Raw genomic sequence first — 17520 nt, 5'->3', positions numbered from 1 at the left:
ACACCCGGAGCCACTTTATTGTAAATCAATCATTTTGAAAACATCTCACAGAGGGGCCCGTCCTCACTAACAAGCCATCAATTCCAGCTGCCTGTGTAGCACCCTTATCAGGCCACAAATCAGCAGCCGCACAAACATCTGCTCCATTTCCATCGCTTTCCCTCCTGCCTCACTCTGTCTTTTATCCCCGCTCTGTCCGTACCGCTCGTCGTGTTTTGATGTCTGGGTGTCTGGCATGGAGAAGAGAGGAGAGAGGCCGGGATTCTTCACCACACCACTTAAGATAACCCAAGGGTAATAGTGTTTGCACATTTGAGAGAGAAATGAGGACAAATGCCAGGGTGGGTCATACGTTCTCTTTCTGACCGCCTGTTTGACGTTGGAGTGTGAAATTGCACACTTCAGCTGAGGAGGAGGAGGAGGAGGGGAAGGAGGGCAGGGCTCGGAGACTTATGAGATGTCCACTGATTTCTAGCTATGAGATAAGAGTGGCTCGTTGTCTGAGAAGTCATCCTGACACATCATAACACCTCAGAATTGGTGCTGCTCGTGATGTTTGAAGGATTCTCGGGAGATATCTCCGTACCCTTGACACGGGCAGCACAGTGTTCACTGCAGTGTATATCTAAACAGATTATTGGAGTTGGAAAATTACTGCATTACAGAAAGGTTAAAAATCCTCCAACGTTAGCGCTGTTTAATGACATGCTCGTCAAGGTGCGGGCTTCGCTTTGACATGTCGTAGCTCTAACAGCGAGAAAGAGGATTACTCCCTCAATAAATCAGTCGCTTCTATAATAACTGTATCTGCAAGCCAAATCCACATTAAGATGCTACACATCCTGATGTGGCGCACATCCACAGCGCTGACATGACAGCACAGCGAGATACCTGGTATGATGTCCTTTACTCATCCACTGTCACTGTCCTGGCGGAGATATACGAGCTACTGTGGACAGAATGCTATTCCCACCCATCACTGTGTGGATCCTCATTGATTGACAGTGTGACAGGTGAAAGTGATGGAGCAGCTAATAGCATGTCAGTAAACGTAAATCAAGACTAATGCCAGACTCAGAGGATACGTGATTGGTGGTGGGACTTGGACGGCAGGGTCACCGACCCCTCGGCAGGGTGAGGATTGGTAAAATACAGTTTGTATTCATCTCAGGTGTCTCCTGTTCATGGTCAAGGTCAGGGGCTGGGTCTTTTTCAACTGTACTGTACATGTTCAGAGAGATAATTTGGCATGTGGGTAGACTGATGGTGGTCATATTTGATGTTGTGCACGAACATGAACGCTCCATGTTGTTGGCTGGAGTGATGTTGGTTTGGTCTGCGCATTTTTTTTCATTTGCAAACAGAGTTGTGCAAACACTGCACCGAATGGACACCTATCAGACAAATACGAGATTTCGGTGTATCTAATAGAAAGCACTTTCAATCACCTCCAGAAGCTTTATAATGTAAGGTAAAGACTCTGCAGTAACAGACAGAAAGCCCCAACAATCAGATGCTGATGAGCAAATGCTTAGTGATGGTGGTAACAGGAAGAAACTTCCAGCAGAACCAGACTAAAGGAGGAGAAGCAAAAGACACATTGTGGAAAAGAGCCAAAGATTAATTAATATATGGTAAAAAATTAGAGGGATGTTTGCTTATGTTATCTGTCAATTATTGCTTAAATCAGATCAAAACACCCAAACACAGACCCGATGAAGCAGGCTAGCTGAGTTTCGGAGCCTGCTACTAAAATAAACTCACCAGCTCCTTTGTTAGGTACACCTGACAAACTGGTTTAACTGCTTGTTAACACAGAATTTAATCAGACAATCAAATTGAACCTGTGGATCTACACATGGTCAAGATGACTTGTTGAAGTTCAAACCGGGCATCAGAATGGGGATAAACAGGTGATTTAAGTGACTTTGAACACAATACGGTTGTTAGTGCTATTTTGAATATTTCAGAAACTCTTGAGCTACTGGGAATTTCCCAAATAACCACATCTGAGAATGGTCCAAGCAGCAGTTCTCTGGAAGAAAATGCCTTGTCAGAGAAGGTCAGAGAAAAATGTCCGGACTGCTTCAAACTGATAGGAAGGCAACAGTATCTCAAATACCCACACACAGCAACCAAGCTATGGAGAAGAGTGTCTCCAAATGCTCAACATGTTGAACCCTGAAGCAGATGGGCTCCACTAGCAGAAGACAACAATGGGTACCACTCTTGTTAACTAAGAACAGGAAATTGAGGCTACAGTTCACATAGGATCTAAATCTATGCTATGAAGAGTTAAAACAGTACTGAAGGCAAAAGGTGGCCGAGCACTACCAAGGTGTACCTAATAAAGTGTTCGCAAGTGTATAACATTATTTAACGTATGGACATTGTTTACAAGTATAAACTACATGTAATAGTTGTGTATGTACTGTATCACTTTCTATTTATGGTCATTCCAAATATATAATTGTATAGTTCATAACTGAGAACTGCTGTTTGTAGCTGGAATTTTTCTAAACAATTAGGAGAATGTCCAGGTTTAGAACACAAATACATCCATTTTAATTTGAGAAAAAATACAAAAAGAAACCATGTACAATCTATGTACATTTTTTTTGTACAAGACAGTATATTTATCAGCAGATTATATTTGACAGAGTCAGGTAGATCAACTCAGCACCATCAAATAATCCATTTATCCATCACATCTTGAACTCATCCAAACTAATTAGACTGCTGTGTCAAACTTCCGTTTGCTGCAATGATGATGTACTAAGAAATCCTATCTGTGATAAACAAGAGCAATATCTTGAATTCTTCCTGAACTGATAGGCAGCCAAAAAAAGCAAGTTTTCTTTAAAAGAAAATGCTGAATGCAGTTTTCATGTATTATTAAGACTTGAGACCCACCTCCTATCCCCATAAGTATTTTATGTTCTATTATATATCTAGTACATTTCCCAGCAAATAAGTTTCTATTTCCATCCTTTACAGCAAAAAAATAGATTAACAAAATTAATGCAACATACTGTAACAGTAACATATGACGCGTCAGTCTTTTGATTTGTTCAGTGGATAACAACACATCTGTGCATCTTTCAGTCATCCATATCTCATTACACTGTATGACACAACCTGCTAACCTTTAACAAAGCATGTGGCAGATAGGACATGTGTGATTTATTGACTGAAGCTTGTATCCATCTGCCCCATCAGCCCCTCGGGCCTCCTGTATGCCACTTTTCGCTTTAGTGGGACTTAATATGGGCCCTCCTCTTGACCTCCTGCACTGCCTGGCACTATACTGGCATGGAGGCATTGATGGCTTGGATGTTCTCCATGTCAGTACAAGACTTTATTCTCACAGTGGAAAACACGTGGACTCCCTTAAAGGAAGCCTGTGTCCCTGAATGACTGAAGGATGCCTGCTCAACTGAACTCTTCATGGCACTTAAAAAAAAACACTCCAAAAACTTTAGAGGTATACAATGCAAAGAACATCTGAAAAGATGTAGGAAGGAGAGACATCTCAGTCCAGTGTTGTGAGTAATGCCAGCCTGAATGAGTTGTGCAATGAGGGTTCAGGTCTAAAAAAAAAAAAAAAAAAAAAGCACAGTAATCAAGTATAATGAAAGTAAATGGTGCATTACTTTTCGAGTTTATGCCGGTTTGCAGCATGTACCACTTTGCTATGTTTAAGTGCCTCAAAAATATTCTGTAAACAAATAAGAAGCAGTTGTGACAGTTTGTGATAGATAATGATGAGCTGACAAAATGGAATGTAAACCCTGATACAAAGCAAAGTAATAGAAACAGGAAAACGAAGGATGTCCTGTCTTTCGATAATTGCTGAATTGGTGCTACCTTTCATCTTTGTGATGGCTGATCAAATTCTGCCTAACCTATCCATGTGCCACATACAGTACTTGAATAGTCTCCGCATTCCTACAATAAACCAAGATCTTTTATTTTTTTGAGATACATATTCATCTTTTTTTTTTTTTCTCAACAGAACAATCAGTTTGTCGATTTTTATGTAGAGTGAGCGACCGATGTTACCAAATATTAATTCCTTAAAGTTCAGGCTAGAAAGTATGGCGTTAACAACCCAATTATACGTACATTTTACTCACATATTTTTCCAAAAAGAAACCTATTTGCTACAATGTGTGACAACGATGTAATCACAGTTCAAAAGTTCACTTCAGGACAATGTGTATGAGGCTTCAGCATAGTTGTACCACACCCAAAAGACGGACACTGAGGCTCAGATCATTTTGATTGAGAAAGAAATGTCATCTATATCATGGGTTGAGTTTACACAAACATATTTAGCACAGTATCATCTTTTCCATTTTCCAAAATTGTTTTCTATTTTCAGAATGACGTTCTCTTTACAATCTATAGAGCAGGATCGCTGCAATAAACAAACAGCGTCTCCCGGTCATATTCTGTGGAAAATACCAGCACACTTTGTGGTAGTGTACATACTCCTACTCCATGCTAGGGACCTAATTTAGGTCACAGTCATCTAATAAAGGTCGTTCGGTTCTGGTCTGCACACAGTGGGAGAAACTTTCTATTCATCCCGTCATTATTAACCATTCTAATCCACTGCTTAGTTAAGTACATTTACCCTCTCCCCCAAAACACAACTCCTTTACGCCTTTCTTCCCTTTATGCATGTTCTCAGCAAGGGACGCTTAGTAGTAGACACATTATTTAGTAGACACTGCATCTGTGCAACCAAAGGAGGCTTCCGATTAGCCTAAATTTATTTCTACAAGCACTCAACAGAGCTGAGCTGCCAAGCTGAAGATGTTTTCACAATGCAAGCTAGTCTAAGCTATGTTAGCTCCAGAGTGATGCAGTCTGTCAGAGAGGGGCTAGGGTGATTAAAAAAATAATCATTTGTTTTAGTATACGTGACAAAGTGACAGTCCAACATAAAATCTTTTGATATGTAGTTGTAATTAAATATATCAATTCAGTCTTCTCCTAAAGTACTTTTAACTTTGCTCTTGACTAGAAAAATAAGTACAAATTGATTATGTTTATGGATATAAAATAATTATGCTGAAATGTATAAATCCCACTACTTTTTTTTTTCTTGGACAAGGTTGACCATTAGGAGTACGAGGCTACCGGGTCAATCCTCCGTCCATGCAGCAGCCTCATTTGGATATATAGGCGCGTTAGCATACAGAAAATACACTCATGTTGCACCCGAGCACGTTCCACTTCCTTGTCCTTATGCCTGTGGCATTTGTTGCATTTCCACCAACTATGCTTGAGCATTTCCTCGTGTTCGAGGACTGAACACAGCAGCTTGGCGTGCGACATCTGGGCTGGCAACAGAGAACATCCAAGCTCTTTACTGCCTCTGTGCCAACCCCGTGCCAGGCAGTTGCTCCGATCAAAGGAGGACCCACTGATGCCCACTATTACGCAATATGTGGCATTTCTTTCCTCATATATTAACTTTATGTTACAGGCAATACACCACTTTGCTGAGTGGTCCCAGTGCTGTTACAGTTATAACGCCATGCAGCTGCTGTTCATGTTAGATACGCTCAATCATAGTTGGCTATTTTGGTTTGGTTTTGGATGCAACTCAATGCCTTTGTTAGAATATCCAAGTGATTTATGATCTACTACTGTTTGTGTCTATTATGACTCTTTTTTTTTCTTTTCAAACATGCTGTTCCCTCAAAGGTGCTTCATCACATACAAATCAGTGTTGGTGGGGAGTGACAGTGCAGCATCAGAAGGACAAGTGGCTGTAATACGACACACACATACACACAGTTTATACATAAACCTGAATGCATGAAGGACAGAACAGGTTTTTGTTGTTGTTGTTTTTTTTTTTATCCTTTTCATGTATTCAGGCTGATTAACCGCGATATCTACTGGGCTCAAGCACAGGTATCTGACATATCAGCAGAAGACTCGGGCTCTCCTTCCAGCCAGCATGCACCAACACTGCACCATTGTCTTGAGTTTTTAGATTACCAATTTGCAATATTTGATATCCTTTTTTTTTTGTTTTTTGTTTTCAGGCCTGGATTGATCTCACTCTACATGGCGAGTCAAGGTGAAACAGCAAAACCTTAAAGCAATGACACGATGAGCAACAAACTGAGAACAAAATTAGTATGCCTCCAAAGCCGAGCAGCCCTTCCTCCGTCATCTCCTCAATGACTCTTTACTCAGAGGTGGCGTGGGGAGGTGGGGGGTGTTGATGTTTCCAGTTGTTCTGTGGAAAGAAACTTGTTCAGTTTTAGTGCAAATAGAACAGAAGCAGACGGGAGATATGACGGCGATGAACCCAGCCGGTTTGACGCAACTGAGTTAATCTTTGGGAGATGATATGATCAGTTTATCGCTGCAACCCTCATCCTCCAATAACCAGTCACTTCAGCCATGGAGTCTGGTCACATGAAGAGGTGAACTATTGCAAAGAATTACAGGAAGTACTCTTCTTTCTTTTTTTTCCATCAACTCTCAAAATAATTCCAAAAAGTGCTAGAGGGAAGGAGCTGTACAATCCTTATTTGATTGTCATTATGTACATTTCTATGGACACATAAATAAATAAAACAAATGTCCAAGAGCATGGAAGTAACATTAAACATATACACATAGGAGGTCCCTTCCCAGTCTGGGTTCCTGTCCAACCCTCAATTAGAAGAATGAGTGAGGAGAAATGTGTCAATCTTCACCACCTCTGTCATCATCATCATCATCATCATCATCATCATCATCCCTCCTTTGGTGATCTCTTCCAATCTCTTTCGTAAAGAGCGTACAGATGTCTGGTGAGTCAGCAAGAAAACCTGGTGTTCAGCATTCATCTTCAACTTCTCTGATTGGTGGAATCAGACTACTAGTGGATTTGTATTGGTTGACTTGGTTGGCCATGTGAGTGCTCATGGGCTTGATCTGAATGTTCCTTGGGTAGGCATTTTCTGGTTCATCTGTAAACCATTTCTTTTCTAAAGGGGAAAACGTGAGAGAGGAAGAAAACAAGGGTTTAGTTAGAAAAAGTATGCAATGCTGGTTTAGTTACAACCATACTGCCTCAGTTTAAGTGAGATTAAGATTTGCATGGCATTCTTTGTCGTACGCAAGGTCCACTTTCAGTTTGGTTTCTGGTGACCTGAGACAATCTGAAGTTGATATGGTGGCATTGTCCATAACTGACTTTGTATTTATGTGGGTATGTTATATCAGATTTCTAATTAATTGTGGGAAGACTGATAAGACAAAAGAAAAAAGAAGAACAGACTAGTATGCTATACAGTACATACTAAAGCATATTTCAGGATCTGCTCACCCAAATTACAAAACAGAAAACAATGTTTGTTTGTTTTTAAACCATTTCTCCTGTTTTTGGATAGTTTTGGTTTTATTTCCAGATTTTGAGACATCCATTCCAGAGATTTCTGCTGTCACCACAATACAGAGTCAATGTCAGTTGACTCTGTGTTGTCAATTCTTAAAAATTAGTCTAAATAAAGACTATTTTTTTAAGAATCTCTTTATAGCAAAGAAATAGTCTGTATAAAACCTCCAATGAGTGTATTCCTCTGACCAGCCAGACTCAAGATGTGGAACGGGTGGATTCAAATTCAACATAAATACCCTCAAATTGCCAAGGGCAGTGTGAGTGGAAGCAAATGTGGGACTTTTTTTTTTTTTTCATTTAAAGGAAAAAAAATCTGGGTGAATTTAAATATCAAGCCTTTACAATATTAAAGTATAGCAATAGATTTAGAAATCTTGGTATTATCATTAAAACTATGTAGATGCATTGCCATTTACAAGAATACACATTTGACACATTTTTACAGGGGCTCATTTACCATTCTAAGAAATATGGTGTGTAAAATATATACACACACTATAAATAATATATACATAAATTTGCAAGTCATTTAAACATTATTTACATAAAAGTAATAAAGACAAAATATTAAGTGCTGGTGCTAAGAAAAAAGTTCGGAAGGGAACAAAAAAGCATCTCTCCATCTGTACTAAACTGGCCTTCCTGTCGGCCTGTCCCATCACCCATTGAAAATATTTGATAATTTCCCTTAACAACAATAGTGGATTATGATGAATTATTTAAAAGCTGAAATTCAATATAAGCAAAAATGAGGAAACATTTTGCCTTGAAAGCAGCAGAATCTCCTCAGTTCACACCCAGAAAAATGAAGGATTAGAGTATTAAAAGAAGAGGGAATGCAACATAGCTTTTAGTAAGTCTGTGTCCCGATTTTTTTTAAGCGTGAAATCAAGTTTAGAAAACAAAAAGAAACCAAAGAAAATTATTTTTAAAATATTTAACCGGTTATTTGTTTTTTGCTTTTTTAAATTTTTGCATTCTGTTTTTCTGCTACACAGCTTGCTCATCAAAGATTGGCCACACTCATGATAATAGTATAAAAGATGATATAAAAGGTACCAACCCTAACCCTACTGATCATAGTTTAAAAGACAGATTTTAGCACTGAGATTTAACACAATGATTAAATTAGTCCCCTTATGAAACCTGTTCTTCATGTAGTGAAACTGAATGCAATGTGCAAGGACCTGACTGAGAAATGGGCTAACTTGTGAATGACAAGTTGCTAGCTGATGAGCATGTCCCCTTGAACTGGTTCATTGCTTTTTCATGTAAAAAGTGGCATAAGCACATGTGTGCACAAATGTGCTGGTATATAAGATGGAACCATCAAACATCAGTGAAGCAAACATCAGTGAAGCAAAAGCATCTCACCGAATCATAGATACAGTTTGCAGATTTTTCTTATTAATTCAATTTTCAATTCAATTCAGTTTAATTTTCTTTATACAGCGCCAAATCACAACAACAGTCACCTCAAGGCGCTTTATATTGTAAGGTAGACCCTACAATGATACATACAGAGAAAAATCCAACAATAATATGACCTCCTATGAGCAAGCACTTTGGCAACAGTGGGAAGGAAAAACTCCCTTTTTAACAGGAAGAAACCTCAGACAGAACCAGGCTCAGGGAGGGGCAGCCATCTATTAAAGCTTTTTTCAAATGGATGTTACCCAAGCGTTTGCTACTTGAAGCTATGCCATGTTCTACCATTAAGCCACTTAAAAATTGAGCAGGATTTCAAAAGGTAAAGGAGAGGACTGGTTCTGCACCAGCACTACATTGGTGGAAAAGAGGTAAAAGGTCCTAGCTGTGAGCAGGGATGCAGTATTTCTTGTTTGGTAAAACTGGGGTTCTGTTATTAAACTGTTATTATCCAGAGAGGTCCCACTGTCTGTGCTTTTCAGATGCAGCATCTGAACATTTTCAGCACACACAATAAACCTGAATTACTCCAACTAAACGAAAACCAAATAAATAGCTCATCTCCTCTGGAAAAACAAACAAATAATAGTGGATTAGGATTGACAGAATAACAGGTAACCAGAGGATGATCCACAACTGAACCAGTACTTTGTACTTGTGAACACTGAATTTAATTAATCTTTTCAAATATCGACAGGAAAATGTGCCTTTTGTGGTAAACTCTAAATTGTTAGTGCTGTGAAATTCTATTCACTTGTGTTGTATTTGGATGGTCGCAGAAATCAAAGAAATAGATACCATGCAATAAAACCAGAACTTTTTGTAGGACCATTTACCGATAGTGGAATTATAGAAAATGTGTCTTTTGCGATTTGGGTGATCTGGTTGTTTAGCTAATAATTTAAAAAAGTGCACCATACCCTAAACAGTCGCATTTCGGAGTGAGCTCTTAAAATCACTGTCAGCATGAGAGCAGGAAGGAGATTTGAGAGGGTTGGATGTGTCATCTAGGAGAGAATCTCTTCATGTTTAAGTAGGCTATGAGAGCAGTGTTTCTGAGGAAAGGGAAGTGTGTATGCCAGCTGTCAGAAGTTTGTAAACTCACTCCCAGCACTTCACAGGCGACTGCAACGCCATTCAAGATGTCACTTCCTTTTGGGTGAAGTTGTAATATCAAATTTTAACTTTGCGATGTGGAGCACACCCTGTGCACGCATCCGTGCGTGTGTGTGTGCGTGTGTGAAAGTGCTCGTCTACATGCAGGACTGCATGTGCAGAGATTCATTTGTGTGGGCTTGAGTGTGTGTGTGTGTCAGCAAGCTTGAGGCTGCAGGGCTGTGTGTTACAGCAAAGACATTTGATGTGTAGAATTGTGCCTGAGGTGAAGCAAGATGTCTGCCATCTCTCTCCGGAGTCTACTGCTGATACGGTGAACTTAGTGATGTCGCCTCAAACCACCATATCAGGCGTGCAGGGTTACAAGGAGGAGACTTACAGACTCATATTCCCCCTTCAATTTAAACTCTAAATTGGTCACACCTCCCACTTTTGCAGTGTGACCGATGGCACAGGGCTGGACACACTTTCTTAAAGTTCTGTGAAGAAGTAAGCAATTTGGCTGCATCAGGGGGATTTGAATCAGTCTGACCTACATGTGAGCTATGGTACATGTATGTACAGTATTACAACACGTAGTTGCTCTGCGGTACATGCTGATGCTGTTATAATAACATAGTTGCTGTGCTAAATGAGAGGATAAATTTTACATCTGAAAGTCTGCTACAGTCGTCTCATAGCATTCAATAGGAGGGAAGATGCGCAAACACACAGACCTCTCACACAATGCAAACCATCTCAAGTTCAAATAAACCGTAAGAAGGCATGATAGATAATGAGAAAAAAATGTGGAAGATGATTTTGTCTGTAGGAGAGAGGAAAAAAAATCATATCATGAAATAAATAACTGAGGTAGAGGCACAAAGGAGGGGGAGGGCAGGGTGGGGCAGGGTGGGGTGGGGTGGGGTGGTAGGGTGTAGGGGTTGTCTCAACCTCATGCAGTGTGGAAATGGTCCTGATCATGGCAGGGAGGCAGGAGCAGCAGCAGACATTTTGCTTTCCAGATGAAAGCAAAACTTAAACTGAGGCATGGTTTACTTAACGTCTGAAGAACGTAAGAAATAAAACAAACTCCCCTCATCATAACAATATCCACAGAGGACATAGTTATGATCAGAACCCCAGGTAAAAAGGTTGCTAAGTCATGCAGAATCGTTAACTTGCATACCTTGGCCCATTCTATTCATCCTTGTTGCACTTCAGAAAGAGAGGTAAGTAATCTACTGTAAGTGAGGCGTATTTACAGTTAATACACAACTAACAAATGGCTACCAGTCTATCTTATGCGTACATGTTGTCATTACAGCATTCGGTTGATATAATACATCTACGTTTCAAGATGTATTCAGGACTTTTCCTTTACTCCTTAACAGCTCTGGAGTACGATTGTAACAAATCTGCATGCTTTTAGAATATGTCACGCTTCAAAAATGACTTTATTCTCCCAAGTCAAAAGAAAATTACGCTCATTTTTGGGAGAAAATATGGAATAAACACCAAGTATTGTCAAAAATATTTCACCAAATTTGAAAATAATCTTATAAGTGAATAATAAAGTACAGGAAATAATAGCCTGCTCAAAAGGGCTACCAACATGGACATGCAATAAAGCAGTACAGATGCACCATGATTAACAAAATATCAACACTGCTAATGAGGGATGATCTTATGAGTATCTGTAATGTCAACTTAATAATAAATATCAGCTACAGTAGCCAAATCACAGTACGTTACATCCATGATCCAGGTGTGCTGATCATGTGCACAAATATCCAACACATAACAGTTACTTACTCCACAAATACTACAAGATAAACACAAAACAACTAACTATTAAGACAAATACAACAGGTAGACCAAACAACATATTGAAAGTGAGTTGTGGTTGGGGCTTTTTACTGTAATCTTCTTTCCAACCACAATGGCCGTTTAATCCAAACAAATGGCCTTACTGTTTACAAAAGAGGCTCGAGTCTTTGAGGCAAATAAATGAACCCAGTTCTCCACAAAGTGAGTTTACCATTTTGCTTATGCCATGTTATGACTGCAGTGATGTCAGAGTGAAGACCACATGCAGATGATTATGAACAAAACACACAAACACAGGGCATGGACGCAAAGCACAAACACATAATACACAGTAATCATCAGTGCATGTGTCATCACCGTCTACACACACAAACACACACACACGCACGCACACACCTATAGCATACTGTACAGGTTGGGTATAAAACACTAATCAGGCAGATTGCAGGACATGTGCGTATGCGTACTTCTGTTTTTCGCGGGACTCCCGGGTCTTGCTGCTGCGGTTCTGCCGGTTCGATGGGGGGATGGAGTGCACGGATGAGCTCTTTTTGCTGGAGGAATGGGAGGAGTGGGAAGAGTGGGACAAACTTGTCCGGGACTGGCCGGCGTTGTGGTCGAACTGCATTAGGCAGAAGATCAGGTCGGTGGGCACCAGTTCAAATTCGTATGGAGGGTTTGTGATCACATACCTAGCCGGAAAACACATGTTACAGACGATAAGACTCAGATACATCAATGAAAGAGCGGCAAAGCATTTACTGCAACATTTAAAAATTAAACATAAAAGTCATGTTAAAAATAAAGTTTCCACAGGCCTCTAAGTACACCCTTACCTTTTCTAGAGGGATTAAATTAATAAGTAGCAGCCAGGCGCTTCTAATCAAATGCAACTGAAAATCAGCAAGCGTGATCAACTCTGTAAAAGCATGGGTTTTGGCAGTTTGCAGTCTGGAGCATTCAGGTAAATGTTAACACAATAGCACAATCTTCCCAGGAGTGGAGCTCCCAGCAAATTCACCCCAAGATCAGAGAAAACGATCAGAGAAACTCTGACATAAAATTGCATAAAACCCAAGAGCTACATCTCAGACTCTACAGGCTCTAGCTAGTGTTTTAAATGTTAAAGTTCATGACTGCACAATTAGAAAAAGACTGAATAAAAATGGCTCATTTGGAAGGGATGCAGGATACCAGAATATGAGCACAAAGACATCGACGAACTGTCAAGCACGGTGGTGGAGTGGTGATGATTTGGGCTTGCTATGCAGTCACAAGACCTGAACACCTTGTAGTCACTGAGTTTAATACAAATGCCTCTGTATATAACAGTACTCTGGAGTCTACAAGCGTAATCATTCATTCTATTACATCAAGATATTCATTTTGTCAATGAGCAAAAGCTTGTATCATACCGTTTTGTACATTGGCTTGGTGCACCGAGATGTGCATCTCTTAATCTGTAGATTCCGAAACACAGCATGTTGTATGTCTTCAGTGCTTTGCAGAATAAATCTCCGTAGCAGCCGCCATCCTGGTGAACAACAGAACAAAGAAACCATGATTGTGTGTTAGGTCAGTCAGGTTAGGACAATAAATGGAATTGTTAAGTTGTGAGATTCATGCGCTCTGTACCAGTCTTTTGCTTGCCAGTAAACACCAACTTTTGGCAGAGGAGACTGCAATAAAAACTGGCAGTGTTGTAAAATTATGCCAGAGTTCATCCAAGAAAAAAACAAAGCAAAAAAAACTTCATTACTCATAGTTCACAAGATTAAGAAAACCTGTTAAAAACAAGGTTGGAACCAATTAGAACCAACACCATGTTGGTTCATTGTTCTCTTCAAAGCGATCTTCCCTTTCCACCCACTAAGGCTTGCTTTGCACAATCACTGTTCTTCACATCAGATTAAGGCCCGGGAGCAGCAGAGGTGGGCAGATGTGTGCTGCTGGGTAGTGGCAAAATGTGTCATCTGCACTTAAACATCCACTTACCCCTAAGTCAGCAAATGGCCCGTCGTAGAGGGCTAGCTGGGCGACGCGACACCTGTCTCTGTTGGCCAGAGTTTGCGGTGTGCTGTAGCCTCCTCTGAGAGCATTCTCTTCAGCCAGCAGACCCTCCAGCTCTGGCGTGGCTCCCCCTGTTACCAGCGTTCGAATCAGCGTGAGGATATTATCATTAAAGTATGTCTGGACAGAGAAAAAAAGGTATATGTATAAGCAGATGTCATTAGAGTCACCAGTAGAGCTGTAGCAGACATAAGTAAAAAGCGCTTAGACCTTACTGCCTCTCACTACTCATTAGTTATTGAAAACATATTTTCTTCCTTACCTCTTGTGATATTTCACTGTAGGTAGTTTGGACTTTATTTACTGAAGTTATTAATCTTTAGGTTTCTGATAATAAATGAATTTATTTGAAAAGTCAACAGAAACACATCTTTGTAGAAACCACTTTGCTGTTATGGTCAATAACCCACAGATCTCAACACTGACATTTTTCACTGTGCCCGTTTCTTATAAAATATAAATTTTTTTAAATGCTGATCTTTTTATGCAATAGTGAATATTTGCTTTAAAAAAAATGATATTTTAAAATCTTTCTTTTCATGCGCCATTCACCAAGATGAATACATTAAAATATTTTTTTAAAAACTGACTTTGAAAACAGAACCATATACATGAATAAATACAACTAGATATAAGTGCAAACATGCTTTTTTGGCTTTTTTGGGGGGGTTAGTTGGTGAACCAGCCCTTTAAGTATTCAGTATGAGAAATGTTGCATTAGGTTGCACTAAAATATACATAAAATTCAAGATACATAAATCTATCAAATTTTAGAGCTACATGGTCAAGGACATTTTGCTAACCATAGTACATGTGGGATCATTGCATTAAATAAAACACTAGTACTTCCACAAAACATAATTCTTTCCTCTACGCACCCCACAAGGTCTGCTTTGACTTCCGAAACAACAATTTGACTGCGATCTGCAAGTGTCAGGTTCTCCTGTCCTTCAAGCCGATCAGAACCTGCTTTTGCTAAGAGTGAAGACAGCTGATGTCACCAGGCAGACGGGCCGTAGTGGCAGCGCCCCTCACTGGGACCCTGACAGGCCTGCAGAGCCTCATGATGGATGAGCAGTGTCCATTAGCTGGCTTCACCTCTGACCAGTGCCAGACTACAGCTGACGCCCGCTATACTCCCTGCACAGCTCAGCTTTGCACGCTACTCTAACCCCTTATTCGCAGAGAGAACTGCTGGAATTAAGCCATCACAGCACCAAAGGGAAACAACACACTTGGTCATCGGGAGAGGGAGAATTTTTCTGTAGCTTGTTTTCTGCCCATTTCATCTTTTTTCTTATCTCCGGCTCAGTGATCACAAATGACAAAACAGCATTTCTTTGGCCCCTTTCTAGCTGCACATATATCACCACTACTACACTAACTTTTAGTTTACTTTGTTAAAATAAAACTCCTGAAAGTTAAACAGTCAACACTTAGGGTGAGTGATGCCAACTATTTCTCTTCTGATGTCAGTGGAGTTGGCAGGCATATGTGATCAATGTACTGTGCCATTTCATTTACCAACTTCTGCCTACTTGAAATGCCAAAACTGCGCATCTACTTAAATTTATGTCAACACATCATCTCAGGATGTGTTTTTTTTATTATATACACCAGCTGAGTTTGTAACTTATAGGTAAGTACAGGTACATCTGAAAATTTATTGTTCTAAAGCAATTTAATTGTAAATAAGGAAAATAAGGAAATGATCTGGGTTTATTAACATAATGCAATGTCTTAACTCTACCTTAATCTACAGTCTCTACCTGAGCAACAGCATGCAGTTAAGTCTTTATGTACTTTATTTGAAACTCTTCTCTAATGAATATAGCTATTAAAGCATGCAGATGGAGAATTTCAAAAATAAAAATTGTAAAATTTAAAACAAGCACAGTGGGTTTTCAGTCTGTTTAGGAACTCACCGCACTCATCAGGGAGTCGAGTACACTGACAGCGAAGGCGGTGCCGCAGGCGAAGGGCTGAGTGAGGTACAGCTCTGTGTCTGGGTCGTCATCATCATCTTGGTCCAGGAACTGAACGTTTGAGTCGTTCACTGAGAGAGGGGACACAGCCGAGTTAGAGACGGGCAGAGTGAAGTGCACACCTGAGAGTTTAATAGCATACGATACACTTCTTCTTCTTCTTTTTTTTTTTAAATGCTGAGTTACATTTTAAAAGATTAGGACACATCTTAGTAATGGAAGAAGAAGGTCTCAGGCATATAGGTATTGCGGTATGGTTGGAGCTTCCAATATAATGCAACATCAGATGCACATTATATCTCACTGCATATATACACCACTGCACTTACTTTAAAACACAAGAAAATAAAATAAAATTAATTTCTTCTCCAAACAATTGACATGTTTTCCACTGATCATGAAATCAAAAATTATTGTAAAATTGATGCCCAAGTTTAAAAATACTCTTCTTTTGTCCTCATATGTTTAATTGTTTGGAATGTGACAAATATGTGTTGCTGAATAAAATACCTTTTTCATTTTTTAATATGTATATTGTAATATATGTAATTCTATGTACTGTATATAACATGCAGGGTGCGTTTCATACATTTAGGCAAACCACAACTTTAGATAACCATTGAAGAAGTCCCCAATCTTAGCATCTCTGTAGCTACTATATACTCATTTTGGTTTTCCTTTTATTATTTATTATATTGCTATCCAAGGTACATAACTGCACAGAATTTCAAAATACAGTGACAGTAGCATACATAAAAACAAAAACAGATATGTATTTTTAAAAAAAGCATATATCTATATATTTATAAGGGTTCATTAAAAAGTAAAATTTGAGACTTCAACAATGGCTACTATCTCACATGAGAAAACCATGCACTTAATGACATGCTATGTTTTGTTTTTTTTTGTTGTTGTTTTTTAGGAAATTCCTTCTTGATGGATGTGTTTGTCACATCATCACCATTGTGGAGATACATCTCACATATTTACCTGCGCCCCGAAAGTCAAATTAAAACCAGATAACAACACACTTTTTATATTATGATGAAGAAAAACATGATCTGCACAGTCTAAATGAAACTAGCCTGATAATAAATGGATTTTTTAAAAAACCTCTTAAGTGTAATAAAAGAATGAGTTCTTGCTGCAAATCTTTTTCCCTATAATGTATTTCTAGCAGCAGTGGACAGCGATGAATCTATGAGCCAACATTACTCTAAAAGAGAGCATCACACAAGTTTTCTGTTTGACTTGTGCAGTATCTGTGCCTCAGAGTTATGGCATGAGGGAAAGAAAAAAAAGAAAAATACATTTTAAAAATAAACAAACAGCTTAAAAGATTTTGTTCGTTGTTGTTATTTTTGAAATTTGATTTCTTCCCTTGTTTCCTGTGAGCTGTGGAACAAAAATGTCAGTCAAAGAGAGAAGGGGGCTGATGCAAACGGGCCTGGGCCAACGGAGTGAAGGGGGGGAAAGCGGGAGTTAGTGTGTGTGTGGAGGTGGCAAGGAGGGGAGGTAGGGGTGGTGAGAGGCCGAGGGGGTGTTGCTATGAAAACAGCCACAAGGACAGACTGAACATGATCAAAGGCCTAGCGAAGCTCTGCAAAAACCCAACTGGAAGAAAGAAAACAAAAAAAAAAATGCCCCAAAATAAATAAGAAAAATAAAAAAATCAGTAAAAAGAGGGCCAAAACAAGA

At 39.4% G+C, this 17520-nt stretch overlaps 1 protein-coding gene across 11 annotated transcripts in view; it reads right to left on the bottom strand.

Moving 5' to 3' along the window:
- Positions 1 to 2541: 2541 nt before the first annotated feature.
- Positions 2542 to 17520, bottom strand: part of kcnma1a (potassium large conductance calcium-activated channel, subfamily M, alpha member 1a) — a 146543-nt gene continuing 131564 nt past the window's right edge. For 7 of the 11 annotated variants that reach the window (XM_026189583.2, XM_026189590.2, XM_026189586.2 and 4 more), the window contains 6 exons: positions 15763 to 15893; positions 13763 to 13957; positions 13183 to 13301; positions 12235 to 12459; positions 11127 to 11155; positions 2542 to 7001 (listed from right to left, as the gene is read on the bottom strand). In XM_026189583.2, coding sequence (XP_026045368.1) covers positions 6850 to 7001; positions 11127 to 11155; positions 12235 to 12459; positions 13183 to 13301; positions 13763 to 13957; positions 15763 to 15893 — 851 coding nt within the window. In that variant the 3' untranslated portion in view covers positions 2542 to 6849. The remainder of the gene's footprint in view (positions 7002 to 11126; positions 11156 to 12234; positions 12460 to 13182; positions 13302 to 13762; positions 13958 to 15762; positions 15894 to 17520) is intronic. The other 4 variants (XM_026189596.2, XM_026189599.2, XM_026189601.2 and 1 more) reach the window with 1 other exon arrangement.

The sequence above is a fragment of the Astatotilapia calliptera genome, chromosome 13 (assembly GCF_964374335.1).
Source record: "Astatotilapia calliptera chromosome 13, fAstCal68.1, whole genome shotgun sequence".
Lineage (NCBI taxonomy): Eukaryota > Metazoa > Chordata > Actinopteri > Cichliformes > Cichlidae > Astatotilapia > Astatotilapia calliptera.
This window is presented reverse-complemented; position numbering and strand designations above follow the sequence as displayed.